Below are 22,654 nucleotides of genomic sequence, written 5' to 3' on the forward strand. Positions count from 1 at the left end.
CTGCTGCAGTCCCCTCAGGGCTGCCCGTTCCCCTTGCCCACACTGCACTTGCTGCACTTGTGACCCGGTTCAGGTGACCATCAAGGACAGCCAGGAGGGAAGGCGGGAGAGCGCCGGCGGTGATCCAGCACCTGCTGTGTGCTGGGCTGGACCATGTGCTCAGCGTACAGTGTCCTGTGAAGGGAGTCAGGTGACCCCAGGTCACTCGACAGGGGGCAGAGCCTCAGCAAGGTTGAGTAACTTGCCCGACCTCACCCACTGGGATTCTGGCTTCAGATCTGAGTAGCCTCAAAACCCATGTAGCTTCCAGCTTCGAGGGTGTGGGAGAAAGCCGGGCCTGGTGGTGGTTGGGCTGATCTTCGCTTTGCTGATTCAGGACTCTCTCTGGGATACTGAGTCACCATTCTCAGTGGGTGGCTCCTCTTCCTGAAGCTGGTCCCACCCGTCCGTGAGCAGGCCTCTTCCTCCTTGTCTGTGTTCCGCAAACTCTGGCTCTGTGTGTGTGTGTGGTGGGATGGTGGTGGTGCCGCCAGCAGTGGACAGAGCAGTAACCAACCCTCATCCCTCCAGGACAGCCCAAGTAATTCCAGTTACTGTTCCATTCCTGTCGCTCTGCTCTCTACCCTTCATCCTCTTTTCCTAAAGTGCAAATCGTAGCCCTGAAAGACAGGATGCTGACTCTTCTCCCCCTGCACCCCCCCACTCCGCCGGGCTTCCCAAATAAAGAGCAATGGAAACTGAGTCATTTTTTTCCAAGCAAACAGCCCAAACATTCGAAAACTTGAATGGGAGCAGCAGTCCCTGGGACATGTGGCAACAGCCCAGCCCCTCCATCCATTTCCTGTGGCCACGTCAAGCCCAGAGGTGGCCTGGGAATGTGACAGATATTTAAAGCAGGGCTGTAGCCCCGTGTGCCTGGCTGGACTTGAAATAGTTTCTTTACCCCTTTTCTTTTAATAGTAGCTAATACTTGTTGAATACCTAGTGCATGCCAGGCAGGATCCTATGAAGAACTGATAACATCTCCATTTACTGAAGAAAGGAGAGGAGAGGTCACTTGCCCAAAGTCACAGAGCTAATAGGTGATAGAGCCAGCACGCCTGGTACTGAAGGGAGTCTGTCCCCGCTCAGTCCCTGGCCTTGTCTACCACTGCCCATGGTGGTATGAGCTTCTGTAATTACTCATTATGGTCCTCAGGTCACAGTTACATCTTCCTAGGCCAATCAAGAGTTCCAGTGGTTTTTATTTTTTTTTCAATCTTTTTGTTAACTTTTATTTATTTATGATAGTCACAGAGAGAGAGAGAGGCAGAGACATAGGCAGAGGGAGAAGCAGGCTCCATGCACTGAGAGCCCGACGTGGGATTCGATCCCGGGTCTCCAGGATCGTGCCCTGGGCCAAAGGCAGGCGCTAAACCGCTGCGCCACCCAGGAATCCCTCCAATGGTTTTTAAAATATATTTGTTGTTACTAACTTAAAAAAAAAATCATCACTTTAACCCAGGGTTTCTCAGGTACTGATCTATTGACCTTGTGAGCCAGATACCAGTACCTTATAGGCTTTAGTGACGTGCCTGGCCTCCATCCACTAGATGCCAATAGCTCTTCCTGCCCCGAACGTGACAACCAAAAATGTGTCTAGATGTTGACAAGTGTCTTGGATGGTGGAGGACAAAATGACCTCTAGTTAAGAACCATTGCCTTAGCTTAAGGTGCAAGAACCATAGGTTCAGGCGTAGATTGGGACCTCGATGCCTGATACTGGGTCTTCTCTTCCAGGACGGCTCCGAAAAGTCGTTTAAGGGTCTCCAGAGCCATTTCCTGTTGGTTGAATCCTCCCCCTCCTTATCCGGGGTTCTTGGGGTGTTTAGGAAGGTGGTGAAACCCTTTGCCACATAAGAGAGGTCACAGCCCAGTAGAGGGAAGGGGCTAAGGAAAAAACCCCAGAGAACAGCCCAAGCATTCGTTTCACAGATAGCCTTTGAGAGCACACCACGCACCGGGCACCCACCTTACTCATGAGGTTGAAGCTGGGAACAGGATGAGCTCCCCTCCTTAGGGAGCTTCCACCCCAGCACGGAGCAGACAGTCACAGAGCCAAATGTAGCTGTCACACATTGCTCTGTACTAGGGAGGGAAGAGGCAAGGAGGTGGGGGTGCTGCTGGGATAGGGTGGGCTCTCGGGCCAGGGAGCTTCTCAGTGTTAGAAGACTTCTCTTGGGGCCCAAGGAGCAGGGAGAGATGGTGGGACCTGCTTCTGGGTGGAACTTGAGAACTGGCGCTCATTCCCATGTGGGCCCCGGGTAGACTGGGAGTACTCTCTTCTTGACGACAGATGGCCACAAACAGAACCTGCTCCCAGGGTCCCACCTTGTCCTTCCATGTGAGGATTTGACATAACCCAAAGAGTGTGGTATTCTCCACTGTGCAAACGTTTGCTAGACCTTCGACATCTCTTCTTTTATGCTGGGCGTTGGTTAAGCCTAGGCCTAAGTATTTTAGACTCAGTATGTTTGAGGGACATTTGTTCCCAGGGACCTGGCCCTGTGGATCCATAATCAATTCCCACCAATGACTCCTGCCACTTGCCCTGTAGCTGATGACAGTGTTCCTAACTGACCTGGAACTGAAAGTACTGACCTGAAAGGACAGTCGTGAATTGAGAGGCCCTCTTCCAGAGAGCGAGGGCTGAGACCCTGCAGCTCGTTCCCCTCGAGGCCACCGGGGGGCAGCCGTGGACTCTGATGGGAGCTTCCTCCCAGGTAGTTCCGCAGGCGCCGGCCGCCAGGAGAGGGCACCTTTCTGACACGTTCTTGTGGCTGCGGACCATGGCAGCGGGGCCCCACGTCCTAGCTCTGGTTCTCCTTTGCATGAAGCAGCTCCAGGGGTGAGGCAAGGGAGCTAAGGGCGATGCAATAACAGGAAACAATGTGAACTGTAGGCTTCTTCCCCCAGAGTGGGCAAAGGGCCATTCTCTTTGGAGTGGTTTTTTTTCCCTTTCTTCTGCCTAGACCTGCAGAGCCGCTGGGAGTGAGCTGGAGCCATGTGTATTGAACCAGTGGGCTGTATGTTTTGTGCATGTTAAAAAAAATTTTTTTTTAATTACTAAAGCAGTATGTGCTCACTGTAACCAAAACCAAACAATAGAAGGGAGTGTGTGTGTGTGTGTGTGTGCGCGCGCGCGCTTTCTGCAGGAGTTTCCTGGGGCTTGGCAGATTGTTCAGCCTTATAAAAGCACTCTCCCTTGCTGAGGGGTGTGGGTATGGGTGGCTGTGAGTGTGTGTGGGTGTGCAACTGCATACGCTTCACCCTGCCAACTAGGTGGGGAGTTGAGAGGCAGCTAAAGCTGCCTGGGCTGCCCACGGCTGCAGGGGAGGACTCTGCCCAATGGCGAGGTGACTTAGAAGGCCCGGCCTGCTGTGTGGTGTGACCCCGTGACGGGTGGGTTCAGTCAGCAGCGATTTTGTCTCATTCTCAGTAGCCAGCTGCTATGTGCAGCGCTGGGGAGCACAGAAGACAGATGGCTTTAAGGGGGATTCAGGGGCCAGAATCATCCAACTGGGAGGCCCCAGGCTGCCTCCTGTTGACCTGTGTCACTCTTTGGGGGGACACAGGGAGACCTCTGAGGTCCATTGGAGAGATCATACTCTTCTAAGCTCTCTTAGTGCACAGCTTGTATTTACTGTTAGTACCCACTCACTACCCATCCCAGACCTCCCTAGAGAGGAAAGATCTCTTTGCCTGGACGTCGTTAGGGCCCTGCAAGGGAAGCATTGCTGCCTTTTTTCTGGGACTTGGGGTGACCAGGAGAGCTTTAGCTTTTGAAACTGATGATATGGGTCTAAGGCAGGAGTGAACAGCTTGATAAGTATTTGAACTTCACCTGACTTTGTCTCCTGACTCAACCCTCCAGCTGTCGGCATCTGCCAACTGGCTGTGCTCTTCTGGGTCTTTGACTAGAAACCTCTCCTCTGCAATTAGTGCCAGTCCTGAAATGGGGACTTCTGGTCAAGGTCACGTGCACCCAGCGTCTTGTTTAGATTCCATTTAACCATAAATGCCATGCAGCTTATTCTCTGTTTCAAATCAAACCAAACCAAAACCAAAAATAATTTGTTGAGTGTCTACTTAATGCAAAACACTTTGCTAAACTCTGGTAAAGCAGGAGTGTGGTTAATTTAATAACAGACCATGAGCTCCTTACCTGCAGAGCCACGAATGAGATACTCATTCACTCATTCTGTCTCTCGGTCCATTGCGCCAGGGTTTGTTGAATGCCTCTCATCAACAGGGCTGGTGACCAGGCACTGAGTATACAGTAGGTACTTTGTAAAGACTAGTCAGTGGGCTGACTTTCAGGAATCCTAGAGATCCCACAGCCAGGAAAGGAGAGTGTGACCATCCTGGGTCAAAAGACAAGCATTGTTTTTTCTTGGGAATCTTTTTAGTTTAAAAGGAGTAAAATCTGAAGCTTTGGTGCCTGTGATAAGCGCCGTCAGTAAGCGATGGCCTGGAAAGGCAGGTATCTACCAGCCTTTAATTTTCCCTTGGAAAATGGGAGTTGATTTATTCCACAGTGATTTCTTGAGTGCCTCCTATGTGCCAAGCGTTGTGCTGGTAGCTGTGAGAACAAAGCCTGCCTTACCAGCCTCCCCAGAAGCTCTGACCAAGCACTTTGGAAAATCTGCCTGCTGCCTGCTGCTGATGAGGGGCCCCTGGGGAACTTGCCACCTCCTGGCGTGTCCCACCTGGAGCCCTCCCTCAGTGACCCATCCCTGCCTGTACAACTCTGTCTTTCTGTTCCTGGCCAGCCAAGCTTTACTTGAGTTGGGATCAGTGGCTTCCTGGCTTCTCCACACGTAGCCTGATTCTGGGCCAGGGTTTGTTTGAGGCCCTGTTTGGATATTGTTAAAAGTGGCAGCTCTGCTCAGAAAGGTCAGCTTGAGAGACTAGAACAAAGAGATCTTTCAAGCTGCCCTCTCATGGAGCCGGGGAAAAGCCCCAGCTCTACCTGGCACAGGCAGTTTTAGCTCAGGCTGGTGGGAGAAACCCCATCTGATTTCCCATTTCCCAGAGGGATAAGCTGAGCCAGAGGGTGTTCCCAACATGATAGAACTGGTCAGGGCCAGCTGGGAGCCCAAATCTCCCCCAGACAGCCCTGGCCACTGGAGCCTCCGGGTTGGTTTCTCTCTTTATGTGCATTCAATTAAAATTGGGATTTAGGGGCAGCCCTGGTGGCGCAGTGGTTTAGCGCCGCCTGCAGCTCAGGGTGTGATCCTGGAGACCTGGGATCGAGTCCCACGTCGGGCTCCCTGCATGGAGCCTGCTTCTCCCTCTGCCTGTGTCTCTGCCTCTCTTTCTCTTTGTGTCTCTCATGAATAAATAAATAAAATCTTTAAAATAAAATAAAATAAAATTGGGATTTACCCAAAAGATGCCTGAGGGTGACGACTTGCTTTGCTAAAGAATTCCTGGGAACTTATTTAGATGCCAGAATCACTTACAGATTTGAAAATAGTAAAATTACAAAACTGTTGGGCCATGGGATCTTGTGAAAACACAGCTCTGATTTCCTTAATTGTGTGTATATTGGGGGCGGGGGGCAGGATCTCTGAGAGTCTGCGTTTCTCTGCATCTGCTAGGCGATGCCAGTGCTGCTGGTCTGGGAGCCGTCTTCTAGTGTTGATGATGTGGAGATTAAGGGCAGAGAGAGGACAGTCCTTGAGCTGGAGTGGGAAAAAGAGGCCGTAGTCCCTCTTGGCTCTGGGCTCCTGGTAGCAGCCTGAGCTGGGCTGCCAGGGAGGAAGCTGGCAGGGAGCCCACAGAGTGGAAAATCACCCACAGGTCTCAGGAGCCACTGGCTGTCTCTGGGCCATAAGGCTCTGGGGCAGTCCCAGCATCCAGCGCCTGGGTTCAGCCTCGCCCCGGCCTATGGCCATTGGCCCAGCTGCCAGGGCATTGGTCTCCTGCAGACTTCCCCAGAGCCAGCCATTTCTTGTCTTTTCTGGGAGCTCATGCGGTCTGTCTTTTTTCTCTCTCCTGGTGATGGCTGGTGCTGGGCTCTCTCCTTAGCTGGCCTGACCTCTGGCCTTCTGTCCAATTCTGGATTCCTTTCCAGGCAAAGGCCTCCAGGGGGAATGAAGGGCCTCTGCTGCAGACCCCTCCTATGTGGGCTCTTGAGGACTCCCTGTCTGTCCCTGGGTGTAGTTCACCTACCAGGAAAATCCTGTCTTTCTGTCCCCTGTGAGGGCAGGGCTGGGACACAAAGCTGGAAGATCCCCTCTGGTCCTTCTGTTCCCTGTCCCCTACTCATTCACTCCCGAACTTCCAAGCAAGATAATGTAGCAAATTAAAAACATGGTTGTCCCTTCTGGAACTTGGCTTCTTAGCATAGGAGACCTGGAAGATACTGAGGATTATCCAGACCAGTAGTTTTCGACATTGAATGTCCATCAGAACCCCCTGAAAACTTGAGACAACCCAAATTGCTGGGCTCACCCCAGAGTTTCTGATTCAGCGGGTCTGGAGTGGGGTCTGACTTTGCATTGTTAATAAGTTCCTGGGATGCTGATGCTGCTTGTCCAGAGACCACACTTCGAGAACCTGTGGTCTAATCTGTTTCTCAGACTGGACCTCTAGTGGTATATGAGGTGGTTTTAAGTGATACACAGACTAACTTCTTGGAAGTGTTTCTATATTTAATATCTATTGGCAACAAACAAACAACCCCCCCCCCCCCAAAAAAAATAGCACACCAAATCTAGGATTCCAGGTATTTTTTTTTAAGACACATGTACTTAAGTAAAAAAGATGTAAAGAAAAGTATCACATATATTTTTTAAAAAATGGATGGTGTGCCGCTGGGAGCAAGAATTGTGAATGTGGTCTGCAGATGGCAGAAGACTGGGAGACACTGTTCAAGCTGAAGTCCTGATTTGTAGAGTTGGGGACAGCACCGCACAGGGAGGCAAGCCCCTCCGCGGGCTGTGTGGCATCAGTAGCAGCGCCCAAACTTGAATCATTTCTAAGGGCACATGTGTTTCCAGTCCTGTTAGCCCCTCCTGGTTCTTCTGAAGCTCTGGACAGACTAGAAAGGTCACTATGACTCTAACTCTTTATCCCAGTGATCTCTGTCTTCCCTCTCAGCCCTACAAACAAGGGTCTGTGTTTATAATGTTGGTAGTTTGTACATCTTTGCTGTCTTCTATGAAACCAGAGTTTCCCAGAAGGCAGGGATTTACTTGATCTGCCTGTTTGGCCTTTTATGGCTCCAGGCCCCAGAGCCCCCAGGAATCTGTTCTGTGCATGGAAGATGGAAGACGGGCTCCCATAACCTTCCTGGGCTGCCACCGTTGGCTTTTCACCTTTCTGTGGTCTTTCATTTCTCAATTTGCCAACCTGGTGGCCTCTGCTTTCTCCCTTGTGAGCTGTGATCCAGGGATCACAGAGCAAATGAGAAGGGCAGGGCTCAAACATTGGCTGAGCACCCGCTGTGTGCCAGGAGCTGTGCTGGTGCTGAGCTTCAGGAGCGAGACAGGAGCCCTGCCCTCAGAGCACACAGTGCCTGAGGGGTCAGCCCATAATGGAAAATGAGCACGGGAGGTCACACTTCAGAAGAGGAATTGATGGGGTGCAAGAGGGATGCAGACAGGATGGGCAAGTGTGGGTAGGGGTCTGGAAAGGCTGCAGGGAGGAAGTGATGTTGGAAGGGCATTGAGAATGAATGTGGAAGGGCTGTTTAAGGCAGTGGGAGGCGTCTGTGCTGAGACTTGGCATAGATCATCTGGTCAGTTGTCCAAAGAGGAGATGAAGTGGCAGGAGATTAGTAACAGGTGAAGGGCAGACCCACCAGCCCCCAATGCCATGGTGAAGACCCAGATAAGATTCAGTGAGCCCTGAGGATGCTGACAAAAAGGCCAGCCTTGGGAGGGGGCGGGGGGTACAAGATGACGTTTGTACGTCAGGCATACGGACCCCTCCAGGGGCCAGGGGGCAGTGTTTCAAACTGCAGGCCACAACCCATTAGTGGGTCACAAGATCTGTTTAGTGGGCTGCAGCCAACATTATAACAAAGAGGAATAGAGCAAGACGTAAAATTGGAAATATCAGGGTGGCCTGCACACAAGAGAGCTAAGTAGTGCATCAAGAAACTTGCTTCCATTTTATATAAAGAAAGTCTCATGCATGCTGTGTTGCAATTTTATTTCTTTTTTAATTTTTTTAAAAGATTTTATTTATTCATGAGAGACAGAGAGGCAGAGACATAGGCAGGAGGAGAAGCAGGCTCCCTGTGGGGAGCCTGATGCAGGACTTAATCCCAGGACCCCAGGATCACAACCTGAGCCAAAGGCAGAGGCTCAACCACTGAGCCACCCAGGTGCCCCTGGGTTACAATTTTAAATGTATTTTTTTGCCCTCGGTCATGCTTTAAAAAGCTTGCAAATGATTTCAGGGTACAGAAGGCTGGCAGGGCTTGGGGGAGGTGAAACTGGCCCTTGTGGTTATCCAGACCCCAAGTGAGCCGGGCTGAACTGGGACCTGGAGATGGGGACTGAGATGTGAGGATGGACCCCGGTGTTGACCAGATGTGGTGGATGATGTTGTGGGTGAAGATGGAGAATTTGGGGAAGTCTGACACTAGCCAGGGCTTTGGGGTAACTTGACATCATGTTTGAGGTACTCAATCTTGGTCCCCTTCTGGTGGTGAACTGGAAGCCAGGGTTGCTGGGGGGTGTGAGGGACACCCGTTCTTTGATTGACAATGTCCTAGACTTCTAGGATCCTGGTACTACAACTCTGACCTTTCATTCCATTTGGGTGTTTTCAAGCAACACTCAAATGGGCGGGCTCCTGCTCGTATGTGGAGGCTTGATGATAATCCTGTGGGAACTAGGCTGGTAATGGCCCTGCTTCTACTGTTTCCCCCAGGAACATCGTGAAAGGGATGAGAGAGCTCCGGGAGGTCCTACGCACTGTGGAGACCAAAGCAACTCAGAACTTCAAAGTGGTAACGTGGCGGGGCCTTGGGGCTGGGTGCTGGCTGTAGCTGGCTTATTCAGGGGTCACTTTCAGTGGGAGACAACAGACGCTAGCAGGCAGCCTCTGAATCAGGGATGACAGTATGTCACATGCGTGCTTCTACTCGCCCTGTCTGTGCTCGTGGCAGACATTGTTACTCCATCCCAGCGTTCCCTCCCAGCGAGCCTGGGAAGCACCCTCAGCATCCTTATCACAGCACCACACGTGGCCTCTAGCGTTAGATCAGGGTTAAAACCCAGTGTCATTCCTCCCTAGTGGGATGGTGTGCTAACTCTTAGGGATTGTTTATGATCTTAATAAATAACCTAGACTCCTTTCCCTGACCCCAAGTCAGGCCTACCTTCTTAGGCTTTAATTTACCCGAAATCAGAGCCACGGCGGCTTCTCACTCTACAATTTTTGGTCAAATATCAGAAAGGTATCTGATCAAGAGCGCTGCCCGTGCCAGTGGCTTCACGCTCTGCTGGGGCCTGCTGAGTCCTCAGAGCTGTGCTGGGCCCCATGGGGCTGGAGGAGGAGGACACATACCTCCTGTCTAGGAGAGGAGAGAGGACAGAAGATTAAGTAGAAGCCATCAAAGGCCAACAGAAGGGGTGGGGTGACTTCAGTGCTGGAAACAGAGAGAAAAGGCTCCTTGGGAGTGGAGTGGTGGGCCTCCTAGGGGTGGGGGGTGGGGGGCAGCATACTGCAGGGCTGGCGGATTTGGCTAGGGAGTGGGTGGAGGCCATTCTGGGTCTGAGCGCCTCCCTTTCTGCCAGATGGCGGCCAAGCATCTGGCAGGGGTCCTGCTACATTCCTTGAGTGAGGAGTGCTACTGGAGCCCCCTGTCCCACCCGCTGCCCGAGTTCATGAGCAAGGAAGAGAACTCCTTCATCACACAAGCCCTGCGGAAACCTCACCTCTATGAAGGAGACAAGTAAGCCCTGCCCAGACCATGCCGGTCTCATGCTCCCCACCTGGGGCTCCGATGTCCCCTCTCTCTGCTGGCACTTTCCTCCAGCAGCCACCCAGCTCACTGCCAGGCAGGCTCTTCAGTACCCGTAAGAGCCAAATAGACCAGGGAAGATGGTCTGGGGATGGGGATTGGGAGGAGAATTCTTTAAGGCATCCAAAGGTCGAATTATTTGGAGGTTACCTGCCTTCCTGCCTCTCTCTCATTTGATTAATTATTGAAGGTGGGATCTGAGTGGCCCTCCCCTGCTCCTTGCCCTGGCTGCCTAATGCAGCACCGGGTGCTGGAAACTACATCTCTTCTCCCAGAGCATCTGTAGCATTTCTGGGCCCACTGCCCACCCCAGCCTTTCAGTTCCATAACTTTGGGGCTTGAGAAGGAGCTGCAGGTGGCATCTGGGGCTTGAGAAGGAGCTTCAGGTGGCATCTGGTGTCTATGAATTATGCAGGAGAGGGTCACCTTACCAGGGCAGCTGTTGACTCTGGGGCAGAGGGGCCTGCATGACAGGCCAGCCGTGCTGCTTTGACAGGCTTCTGCTGAAGCCAGGGTTGCCGTTTGTGTCTTTCAGCCTCTACTGCCCGAAGGATAATATTGAGGAAGCCCTCCTGCTGCTCCTCATCAGTGAGTCCATGGTAAGCTCCAAGGCTTTCCTTCTCTGCCTCTGTGGGGTAGGACTGCGGGGCTCAGGTCCTGATCCAGCTCAGCCTCCCACAGACATCCCCGAAGTGAGATTCTTGGATCTACCCCCCGCATGGGACTAAGGCTCACTTATCAGGTTTGGGTCTGGTGCACAAGGCTGTATTTGGTGCTTGAGTAGGGACCAAGTTATGAGTCCCCAGTACCTCTTCTCGGATCATAAGAGATGATTATCAGTGAGTCATCAGTATGCACTGAGCAGCCCTGTGCTGGTGCTGGGACTGGTGTGAGGGAGTCGAAGGAGCATGTACTCTCAAGGCACAAGGCCTGGATTAAGCTCCCAGCTCTGCCACTGTTAGCTGAGGGCCACGGGCAAATCTAGTACCTCTGAGCCTCAGTTTCTTCACCTGTAAAATGATGGTAGTGCACAGGGGTAAGTGTGCCTGTACCAGGAATTTACTCATTCAGGCAACTATTTATTATTAGCATCTTTGTGCCTGGCCCTGTTCTAGAAGCCAGAAACACAGCAGCAAACAGATGGAGAAAAGTCTCTGCCCTCCTGGAGCCTACATTCTAGTGAGAGAGGTGGACAGTAAATTAATTAACTACTACAATATCCAGGGTACTGGTGTCTGAGTGCTATGGAAAAATAAAGCAGAGGAGGGATAAAGTGTGCTGGATAAAGCACACATGAAGTGCTCTTTGGCTGTTTTCACAAGAGCCGTTTCCCCTGCCCCAGGCAGGGAGATGAGCCAAACACGCACACATGTCTATACATGTGCACACGCATGCACGCATGGAGCTCCAGGGAAGGAGAGAGGTGTGGTCCAGGGAGTGGTGGGAAGGATGGCCTGGACTGGGCTGAGGGAGGTCCAGGTTCCACTGGGCAGAAGTCAGGGGTGGTGATGCCGTCCACATGCGTGCTCAGGAGGAGTCCAAGGCTGGGTCTGAGCCCTCTGACTGAGGGGCCTCTCTGAGCTTGTGAGCTGGGGACCCCCTCCCCAGGTTGAGAACCAACTTTGCTAAATTGGCACATCTGAGAGCAGTGGGTGGAAATAGGAGTTTAAGAAACCAAGACCCCATGAGCTGGGTCCCTGAACAGAGTAGAAAACTAATGTTTCCCTGAATACCTGGGACCATGAGTGCCAGGCTCGTTCAGAGAGCTTTGGTCAGTGGGTTTCCTCTGCCTCAGTGGGTCCATCAGTAGGTAGGCAGGAGGAGGGACACTGGGCTGGGGTAGGATAGAGGTTATCCTTCCTCGGCTAGGCCATGGTCCTGAAAGGTTGACAGGGTCATGCTGGTGAGCGGGTCAGTGGTTGCTCCAAGGAGGGGCATCTAGCTGGTTGGCCCAAGGTAGGGATAGAAATCCAAATGACAGATTTGATTTTCATGGGTGAACAGTGCACTTTTCAAAGAAAATGGGCTCTCACTCTGACCACAGACTGCACCTTGATTTCTTTTTTATTTTTTTTAAGACTTTATTTATATATTTGAGGGCAAGAGGAAGCACAAATGTTGGAGAGGGGTAGAGGGAGATGTAGAAACAGATTCCCTGCTGAGTGGGGAGCCCAACACAGAGCTTGGTCCCAGGACCCTGAGATCACGACCTGAGCCAAAGGTAGACGCTTAACCGACTGAGCCACCCAGGTGCCCCTGAGCCTGGTTTCTAATGATGGAACTGCAGACATAGACTGGTACCCTGTCTGCCCCTCCCCCCCCACAGACACACCTGAGCCATCTCCCCACCCACACCCTCCGATGAGACTGCACTAAAGCCTCCTGTCTCAGGAAACTCCCCTCCCTGTGCTGAGGATTATAGGTGGGAGGTAAAAAGGTGAAAGCAGGAATGTTCCTTAGGCCCTTTCTCTGCCAGATTCCAAACTGATTATCTCCTAGAGGGAGGCATTACGTTGAACCGTATAAAAAATAACAATTTCGTACTTCAGTCTAGAACGAATGTGTCTCCAACTTACAGATGACAAAAGTAAGGTTCAGGGCAGGTGTGTGTGTCTTGGTGAAGGTCACTCAGTAATGATCCTCACAGCCATGATACAAATCATGTCCGCCTGCCTAGATAGCTTCCAAAGCACAGAGCTTGGGCCCCATGGAGCCCAAGCTCTGGCCTGCAGTCTTGATCTGCCACTTATGAGCCGTTTTGATCTCAGTTTCTTCATCTGTAAAAAGGCCAAGGGGGTAATTTTGAGGATCAAGTGAAACAAGGCTCAGGGAGGGCTTTGTCAACAGGGACATGCCTATGGGTGTGAGACAGCAGGGGCTGAGGCTGGAGTCTGTCTCCCCCAGCCATATTCTCTGGCCCCTGCCTTATCTGTGTGCCAGGACCAGACGGAGTTCAGATCCCTTTCCATGAGGTTATCCCCCCACCCCACCCCACCCCAAAACCCTAAGCTGCCCTCTATCTCAAAGTGGAAGATGGCCTTTTACTACAAGGTGGCCCACATTTGGAGCCAAGGTGAATTTTCCTAAATACTTGCTTTCCGTCTTTGCAGCTCCTGCCCTTTTGCAAGAGGCTGTGTGACTTGCTGGCCTGCCCAAGAGATCCAGGGTGCAGGCCAGCTTGCCAGGCGGGGTCCTGGGAATTCCCTCTAGCATGCACAGCAGAGGAAGTTGTACACTGGGCGGGGAGGAGGCTCTCCTCCAAGGCATGCTGAGTTGTTTCCTCTTGCTCACACCCAGCCTTGTTACACGTTCAGAAACCAGAAGTTTGGTGGGGAGCTTTTAGCATGTCCTCTACAGAGGGCTTTCCTCTTGGGATCTGGGTCTGGGCTCTGACTTCTCTCTTGCTCCTGTTTCATACTCTCCTTCCCTGCAGGTCACATTCTCAGGCAGGTATGGGCACCACTGTGCCAGCCTCCCAGGCTCTGATCCCTTAGCTGAACCCTGAGGCTCAGCCTGGCCTCCAGGTACCTGCAGGGTTTTCCTCATCTCCCTGTGATGCTTACTGGGTTTGGCTGCAGATAACAGGGAGAAGCCTATAGAACTGCAGCTGGCTGCCTTGGCTGTTACTCCGGTTTTACTAATACCTGCAGAATTCATTATGCTGTGGTAAAAGCCACGCCAGCACAGGCAACCCAGGAGACATAATCATCAAAGCTTTCCACCTCCAGGATCATCAGAGCAGCTGCTCTGGGAAAGGGTGTTTGCAGGTTTCTTGAGCACGTCAGCCCCTATTTTGTGGTTTGGAACTCAGAGGAGTAGCCTGCATGCAGTCTTGAGTGTGGCGCTGTTACCTTGGATATGGTTTTTGTTACAGGCTAACCTAGCGTGATCAGAATGAATAGGGAACCCCACCCCTTGTCTTTCAAGAGGTAAATAGAAACCTTACAAATGTCATCACAGAAATGCAAGGTATTCGAGTAATAACTGGTTGAAGAAGATTTGTGTTTTGGACCTAATTTTGAGTCTTTGGGGCCAAAAGGATATTTAAAATCTATCCATCTACCCACTGGTTTGCTCATCTATCCTTCTATCTATCTGTCCATCCATCCATCCAGTCTTGTTTGAGCAGCTACAACATGCCAAGCCATACTTGGCACTGCAGACACAGTGATGGGGAGTTCAGTCATAGCCTCCGTCCCATATGTACTTCCAGCTACGGGAGAATGTAACCAGGGACCTGGAGGAAATCCTGGTCTTCCTATCAAGGAATCACCCCAGTCTGCTGAACCCCAAGTGTATATTCTAGTTTTCAAAAGAATCATATATCAAAACTAGTCTGATTTTCTCAAACAGTTGGAGAACCAGGAAGTATGGAAGTCTTGATCCTTTCTAAAATACTCATCTAGGCATAAAAATATACACGAAAGCAGACTGAATCCGTGGGCCCCTGTTTCATTCAGCTGGTGGAGAAGCTGCTGCTGGTATCAGGTGCTTGGGAACTAAAAGGTCACAAAGGCCTGGTGTTGAGTGAGATTGGGGAGAGGGGTAAGCTTCTGGGGAACCCTGCAGGTTAACTCACTGTGCCACGCCCCATGTCAATCCAGTCTTGAATTGGCCATTCACCATCTGTGCGGCCTGGTCAAGGCTCTTCCCTCCCTGATCCTTAGTTTTCTCATCTGTAAAATGTGCCTAATGAGGCCTTTCTTGCACAGAAAAGGCAAGACAGCGAACACACAGGTGCCTGGTACATTGTAGATGTTTGACAAGTGTTTGTTTTGTTCTGATAAATACTTGGTTCTGATTCAGTCATTTCAGAAAACATTTAGGCTCAGATCTAGTTGGAAGAAAATTTGGTTTGAGGATACCATTCAGTTTAAAAAAAAAAAAAAGTGCTTCTCGGGCTTGATTCCATTTGGGACTCAGCAGATGAGCACAGATTTTGGCACCCGGTTCGCTCTGCTGCAGGCTGCCTTGGTAAAGGGTCTGGTAACGCTGCCAGCTCGGAACAGGCGGTTCAGTAGAGGTGGGAGAGCCTCTCGCCCTCGCTGGCAGGAGGAGCTGTGATTTCTGCCGCAGAAGCCTGACGCGGCAGGAGAGTGGGGGCCGGCGTGGGCCTGGCCCGGGGCTCGGGGTAGATGGGACACGTCACAGAGCATGCTATTTCTTGGCTCCGTGGACTGGCAGCTTGAGAGCCATGGTAATTATGTCTGCTGGTGGGGGACGATGGCACGAGCGGAACATGACAGTGTCCTCCAGGGAGGGGCAGGTGCCAGTCACAGAGGCTGCTGGGAGACTCCTTTCCGGGGTGCTTCTGTGGGGTGCCAGCAGCGGGCCCTGAGTCTGGGTCCGTGGCCAGGATGGAGCAGCTGTGTCTGAGAACAGGGCGGAGCAGGGCCTGGACATGTTGCCCAAGGGGCTTTATCCCTGATTGGGAAGGCCCAGCCTTGTGTTTTGCTTCGGTTCCTCCATAAGCAGGGCCATCCTGGGGCCTCTGATGGCATGGAAGGGCTACTGGATACTTCTTCAGAGGCCTCTGGGGGTGAAGTCAGAATGTCTAGGTTCTAATCTGGGTCCCACCTATCTGTATGCTTTGGGGAGCTTTCCTGAGCCTCGGTCTTCTCATGTGTGAAATAGGACAATAGTACAGGAGGTCACTGTGAGATGCCACTTACAAACTACCCCACAAGTCAATTTCCTTTCCTTCTCTTACCCTGTTTGTGTCAAGGATTAGAAAGGAGAAACAGGGCTGGATGGAAATGAAGGTCAGTGTGGTCTGAGGCTCTGCAATTAGCACAAGGTCAGGACCAGGGCTGACAAGGGAGGCCCACGAGGCCACAGAAGCTATCCTGGACTGGCCTTTGGAGGTTTCACCTTCTGGGACTCAGTGTTGGAAGAAGGGTTACCTGCCTTGGCTTTCACGTGGGCTGGCCAGCCTGGGCCCATGGCAGATCCCTTGCCAGCCCTCCCATAAGACCCTAGAATTGCTTCGTGGATCCTTCTCGAAAGATGTGGGTCACGCTGGCAATGATGAGCTGTTGGAGGATAGGGAGTAGGGAGGAGCATGCTTTGGCGTTTCCTCTTGACCTGCGGTGGGCCTAGGGTGAATGTTCTCCATTTGGAGGAGGCTGCCTGGGGGGAGACAGGTTAGGAACAGGTATGGCTCAGGAGCCCTGCCTGGGACAAAATGTGGGGACCAGACAAGGAAAGGCAAGGCACTCCCAGAGGTGGGGGCTTGGAGTTTGTGCAGGGAGGAACAAGGGGAGAATCATCTTCATGGCCCCAGACGAGTAAGGATGATGGTGGTGAGAAGGCTGTTCTTTGTCTGCACGTTGATTTATAGGCCATAGGCGCATGCACATCTGTGTCTGTGATCTGAAGGATTTCCTAACAAGGCCACTTGAATAGTGGAGGAAAGAGTGGCTGGGACTAGTTCAGAGCAGGCTGCTGGGGGTGAATCGGAGCATCGCTGGCCTGAGGGCGGTGAGCTCAGGTGAGGAGGGAACAGGACCCCCGAAGCCCCCAGAGTTCCTGCCCTGCTACCAGCCCCCACAGCTTCCTTCCTTTTGCCATGTCTCCCCACCCAGCGAGCAGCACCACAGCATTTTACCGCAGCCCCACCCTAAAGCCATAGCAACCAGGGCAAACTTCTGTTTTTGGTTTTCCTTTGTGGAACCATGCTTCCCGCTTGACACAGGCGCCCTGAGACCTCTTCCCTGCTGTCTGCCTGCTGGGGAGGCCCAGCCCCAGGCTGAGAACCACCCAGTCCTCTGACTTAACCCTAGCCCAGTGCTGGAAATCTGCCCCTTCTGCCCCCCAGGCATGCACTCTGTCTTAAAGGTCAAGAGAAGAAAGGCCCAGAAGTCTTTCTTGACATCACTCATGATTACAGACATGGACCACAGAAGGTGGTGGAGACAGCATGGCACGTCCCTGGCCTAAGAACCAATGAACTGTTGGGCATACAGGTGCTGGGGTGTGTGCCCCATGCCAGGAGAGGACAAGAGGGGGCGGCCTTGCCTGGCAGGATGAGTCAGGTGGCCAGGTACCTGCACTGAGGTCTGAGGGGCCAGGAGACATCCAGGTTGATGGAGGGCATAGACAGTCCGTGATGCTTAGGGGGAGCTGCAGGGAGTTCTGTGGGGGCAGGGGGGGACTGGGAGCTGATTGGGGGAGAAACTTGCCAGGTGGACAGGGCCTTGTGGTGAAGGACCTTGTATGGCAGCCACAGAAAAGGAAGTTTGACTTTGTGCTGGGACGTGTGGACGGGGGTGGGAGTCGGGGTCCACAGGGGTTACTCTTCAAGGACAGGCCGACCAGAGCTGAGGATGGACAGACCATGCCTAGAATGAGACTGATCTGCACATACAGCCTACGTGCCCAGCCAGGCTTCGCCCCAGGCCCCACAGCAAAGCCGCCCGGCTGTAGGCTGCCTGCACTGCCCCCGTTCCATCAGGGCCCCTCTCTCTCCCACTGGGTTTCTAGGGCAGATTCCACTGGGCATGAGTACTGCTGCTATGGGGGTTCCGTGGCCCCCTCTCTGAGTGCAGGACTGTACCTCACATCCTCTCATTGCCTCCCCCCTTGTCATTGCTGCCTAGCAAGGCCACCTCTGGAGGGTGGGGGGAGCACTCTCGGGGGCCAGAGCTGGGGAGTTGCCAGAAGAGGAGATGAGAGGTGGTCCATGGCCAGGTTTGTGCTCCTCCTCTGCTTCGTCAAAGAGCTCCTGCCAAGCCTCTGAGAATTTCTTCTGTCTTCCTGATGGTGCCTGTGTGGGTGGATTTCACCGGGACGGAGGGGGATTTCTCTGGCACTTTCCCTCTCTACTCCTCTCCCCTTAACCCTTTGGCGTTCCTGACCAGCTCTTGTTTATTGGGCTGGCAGCAGTGCTCATCCTTTCTGGGGATCGCTTGGCATCCCTGCACCTTCTCTGGGGGCTGGCCCATGTACATGGGAGTGGTCACAGTCCTCACCTATTGTGGCTAGAGGGGCACCCATCAGGACCCCTGGCTACTGGCCTGTTTTCCTAAAGTGCCCCCTTGGGTGAGTCACTTCCTACTGTCTTAGAGGCATTTTGGCTTCCAGAACCCTCTGAGAATGCACTTCAGGCCTACACAATAGGGCACATTCAGAGCCTGCAGTGATAAGGCCACTGGGCTCCTTCTCCCTCTATAGCCACTCACCTGTGGGAGCCTCAGCCCCTAACCTGGAGAAGGGGTTCAAAATTTTGCCCAGAGGGAGGTTTTGAGGACCATCTGTGAATACAAAGGATTGTCTGGATCTGACAATGGGAAATTGGTTTTAAGGGCCAGTAGCTCCCTTTTATCCCAGCATCCTCAGTTCTGAGGTCCTATGTGGGGAAGTAGAAGAGGGTGAGTCCCAACTACAGAGGGAGAAGGATACTGGGAGTACCCAGCAGGAGCATTTGGCTGGAACCAAGCTTTGCTTCAGCTCAGCCCTCAGGGGATGTATGTGTAGGAGATGCCGGGGTCCCAGAACATCCTTAACCTGGTCCCTGCCCTGTTGCTATTCAGCTTGGAGACTCCATGATTCTTGTTGAATTACTCCCAGGCCTGAGTGTTGTCACCAGAGTATGGGTTTGCAAGGGCCTGGGACCATAGGCCACAGAACAAGAGGGTCCTGAATCCCCATTGGGGAGGTTTCAGGCTTGGTGATACAGAGCCTCTTGCTTCAGATTGTACAGAATTGCCTACTCCTAAAGCACATTTCCCCATTGTCCACTGCCGCCCCCCACCAGGATCCCCCAAACCCCTTGCCCAGCAGCCACCTGACAACTCTGAACTACTGAATTCATAAGTGCTGGAGAACAGGAACACAGGCCCCATGTTATGGGAGAGTTTTCTTAGGGAGCTCAGAGAGGAGAGCTCTATGGTCAGAAGGAGTCAAGGATCAGGTCTGGGTTGAACACAGGAGTGATGGGAAGGAGTGGGGGGTGCGGAGGGGGGCATCCTTATCAGAGGGACTTGTGGCACCAAGGGGCCACAGCCCAAGTTCCCGTCCTGTGAGTGAGGCAGCAGAGCCACCCACCTGATCTAGACAATTTTCAGATATAACTTGAAGCTACAAGCACGCAAGCAGCTCTTCCATGAAACAGCTCACCTGTATCCTCAAAAATGCTAGTGTCCAAGAGATGGGGGCTGAGGGGTCCTTCTGAATGATTGGAAACTGAACAGACGTGGCCCCTGAATGTGGGCATGGTCCTGGGTTGGGTTCTGGGATGAGACAACTTCTAGTAAGGCCATCGGTGGGCAGGTGGTGAGCTGTGACTGAACTGGTGTTCGGAGGTAGCAATTTTACATTTCCTGAGATACTGACATTCCTTGTGTGGCTGTAAAGAGAATGTCCTCTGGTCCTCAGGGGTCAAGGGTCATCTTACCCCAATGACTCTGTCATTATTGTATACTAGAGAGAGAGAAAGCGGACTTGGGCGGTGCCATTATCCTTGCAACTTTTCTGTGGGTTTGAGATTCGTAGTCTGAACCATTGAACACCAGCCCTCCAAACTACTGCCTCACCCCAACCTAGGCTGTGGGTGCAGGCTTTCTGTCTTACATGGGAGTCATTGTGGGGGTGGGGAAAGGCTCTGGCACATTTTGGGAGCATGGCCTGGGGTAGCAGTGTAAGGGTCATAGTCACTGGGCCTTGGAGGCAGGCAGCTGCTTATTTTATGTCCTTATTCTTTCCTAAACCACATCCCTCTTCAGGCTACCCGGGATGTGGTACTGAGCCGGGCGCCAGAGCAGGAGGAGGACCGGGCGGTGAGCCTGCGGAACGCTGCGGCCATCTATGACCTCCTGAGCATCACGCTGGGCAGGAGGGGCCAGTACGTCATGCTCTCCGAGGTATGGCTCCCCCCTCCGCCCCCGAAGTCAGGCGGCTCACCGAGGCAGTCGGGTGGAGCCACCCTTTGACCTCCTCCACCATCCTTTCCCTGCCTCCGCGGGGTACAGCTCAATCCTTGGGGAGACCAAGCTTCGAGCTGTTCCATTTCCAGTGCTGGGAGAGCTTCCCTTCACTGGTAGGAGGGGTGGTTTGGGTTTGGGTTGTTCTACTAGTGTTTTTGTGTATTTTCTTTTGAAAGAACGCATGGGATCGTAAAGAGAAGCACAAGGGGGAAATTAATCCATCCCCCAGTTTATGCTGTAGATGACACTGGTATTTTGTGACTCCATCTCCTGGCAGGGCTCTGAGCTTGGTGTGTGTTGGGAACCTGCAACCCCTTCCCACTCAAGCTAGACAGAGCACCTCCATTCTATTGAGCAAACCCTCGTGGGCAACACTCCCGGGTGGCACCCATCTGGGGTGGAGACAGGGGAACCAGGACACCACGCTGCCCCCTCTCTATCCCCCATGATGCGAATGGCATGCACACATTTTTAAGCTTTCAGATCTGGGCTGGGATCAAAGGTAGCTCTAGGGCTCGTGTCTCCTTGTGCAAGAGTGGGCCTCTTGGCAGTAGATTCTCTCCATGTGTTTAGGACGGCTCCTGAGAGGAGAGGTGGTGACATCCGCTGAGCCCCTGCTTGTACCCGGCAAGGTGCTTTTAGATGATAACATCTTTAAGTGATGTTCTCTTGAGTTTACCGATGAAGCAACCAGAGGGGTTGCTTCTTGCCCTAGATGGTGGAAGGAGTGCATTTGAGCCAGGACGTGAACCCAGGCTATTGAGCTCTTAAAGTCCATGCTGTCTGGTTTCAGAACGCACCTCTGTCCCCCACCCTGCCTGACCATGGCCACAGGGTGAACCCTGGCCTCATATGCGGGCTGCTGCCTCCATTGAATGGAAGCACTTGTATTGTCTGCGAGACCCCACCAGGCCACTCCTGATTTTGGGTTGCCCAGGATCGGACAGGCCAGCAGGGCAGTCAGTTGTCTCTGGTCATAGAGAATAGCAGAACCGAGAAAAGTCTTTCCATTTGGACAACTTTGTAGTTGGCCTGCTCTGCCACTTACTGGCCCTGTGACTCTGGCAAGTCATTCAAACCTCAGCCTCCAGATCTGTGAAATGGGGGTAACGGAGAACCCACCTCCCAGGGTTGTTGGGGACAGTAAGTGAGTACATGTAAAAAGCTGAGAGTGGTACCATGCACAATAATAATAAATGACAGTTATCATTTTTATGGGATGTTTACATTTTAAAAGCTCCTACCCAATCTCATTCACTTTTCACCATCGCCCTGTGAGACATTCACATGTTACAGAGGTAGGAACCGAGGGCCAGAGAGGGTCAGAGACATGGGCAACATCACACAGCATGACCTGTCCAGTGCCAGGGCCAGGATATGCCCGGAGTTTCCTGACAGGAACCAAGTATGGACCTACTGCAGCCTCCTACAGGAAGTGATTTGGGCAGTGATTACCCTGGGGGGCATAGGATCGGCTGGGGGTTGGAGGATCTCTTGGGGAGAAGTGCTGACCAGAACCCTCTCCTCAGTGCCTAGAGCGAGCCATGAAGTTTGCGTTTGAAGAATTTCATCTTTGGTACCAAGTGGCCCTCTCTATGGTGGCTTGTGGGAAGGTAAGACCAGGGTGTGTGTTGGGTGGGGGAGGTTGCACACCACTTTTGGGGCCTCTGCTCTCCTCTGGCTTCTTCCAGGGGCAGGCAGAGGGCATGGCGATGATCCAGAAATGTCCCCCAGCATCGGGTTTTAATCTCTAGGAGAGCGAGAGGTGCCAGAGTGTCATACACAGACCCCTGTGTGACTCTGGTGTCCACCTGTGACCTACAGGTGTGCAACTGTGAGTCTGTGGATGCTCTTCTGGTACATGTGCACACATGGGGCATCAGAATTTCCATGTGTGACTCAATGAGTACAACTGCACAAAACAGGCATGGGACAAGGGTTCTGAGCGAGGGACATGTTCATTTGGGCCATAGCCCTCTTCCTGCACATCAAGTGTGGTGTCAGGAAAGGACCTTCCTGTGAAAGGACCTGTTTAGGAGGGAGGGGTTGAAGAGTGGAGCAGAGAAGTGGCACCCACAAGGGAGTTTGGAGGGAGAATTGTGCCCATGGATGTGGCAGGACAGGGGCAAGGGGAACTCTGCCCAGTGTGAGGGGACTGTCCTTATTCCGGGTCACCAGGGCCACCTTCGCTCTCCACCCACCAAGCCCTGTTCCAGCACCCCCTGGTTTCTCCTCTGATGAGAATTCCACTTACATAAGCCTCTATTTTCAGCAGTAACATGAAAGGAAAACCTTTCCGGGGCTGGGTGCTAAGGGTGTTAGAGCCAAGGATGCTACAAATGCAGGAAATAAGGTGGCAGGAGCTTGCAGATTGTTCCAAGAGCTGTAAACACCCAGAGCCCTTTTGTGGGGCTGAGGGGATTCCTGCCCCCTCCTCCGCCCATCTGTGCCACCTGCCATTTCTAGCCTTCAGCTCCGCTCAGAGGAGGGCCCTCCGTGGCTTGCCAGCATCTCCCCCACAAAGGTTAGACAAGGAAGAGGAAGAGGAGCAGGTGCTGCAGCCTCATAGGTGGGAAGGATCCAGGGAAGTATTTGTAGTGAGAATCAAGTAGGGAGCTTCCCACCCCCCTCAGCCCCCACCAGGCATTTGTCTTCCCCACTCCCATCACGTTAACCATCTCCCAGAGCATCCTGAATGCACAGACAT

General features: G+C 52.7%; 1 protein-coding gene across 4 annotated transcripts in view; it reads left to right on the forward strand.

Annotated features, from left to right (window-relative positions):
- The window catches only part of TTC7A (tetratricopeptide repeat domain 7A), a 114,726-nt gene that overhangs the window by 35,632 nt on the left and 56,440 nt on the right, over positions 1-22,654 (forward strand). For all 4 annotated transcript variants that reach the window (XM_072742124.1, XM_025992597.2, XM_072742123.1 and 1 more), the window contains 5 exons: positions 8,929-9,007; positions 9,798-9,955; positions 10,560-10,623; positions 19,747-19,884; positions 21,477-21,560. In XM_072742124.1, the coding sequence (XP_072598225.1) occupies positions 8,945-9,007; positions 9,798-9,955; positions 10,560-10,623; positions 19,747-19,884; positions 21,477-21,560 (507 nt within the window). In that variant the 5' untranslated portion in view covers positions 8,929-8,944. The remainder of the gene's footprint in view (positions 1-8,928; positions 9,008-9,797; positions 9,956-10,559; positions 10,624-19,746; positions 19,885-21,476; positions 21,561-22,654) is intronic.

Source organism: Vulpes vulpes, chromosome 16, assembly GCF_048418805.1.
Source record: "Vulpes vulpes isolate BD-2025 chromosome 16, VulVul3, whole genome shotgun sequence".
NCBI classification, from domain to species: domain Eukaryota; kingdom Metazoa; phylum Chordata; class Mammalia; order Carnivora; family Canidae; genus Vulpes; species Vulpes vulpes.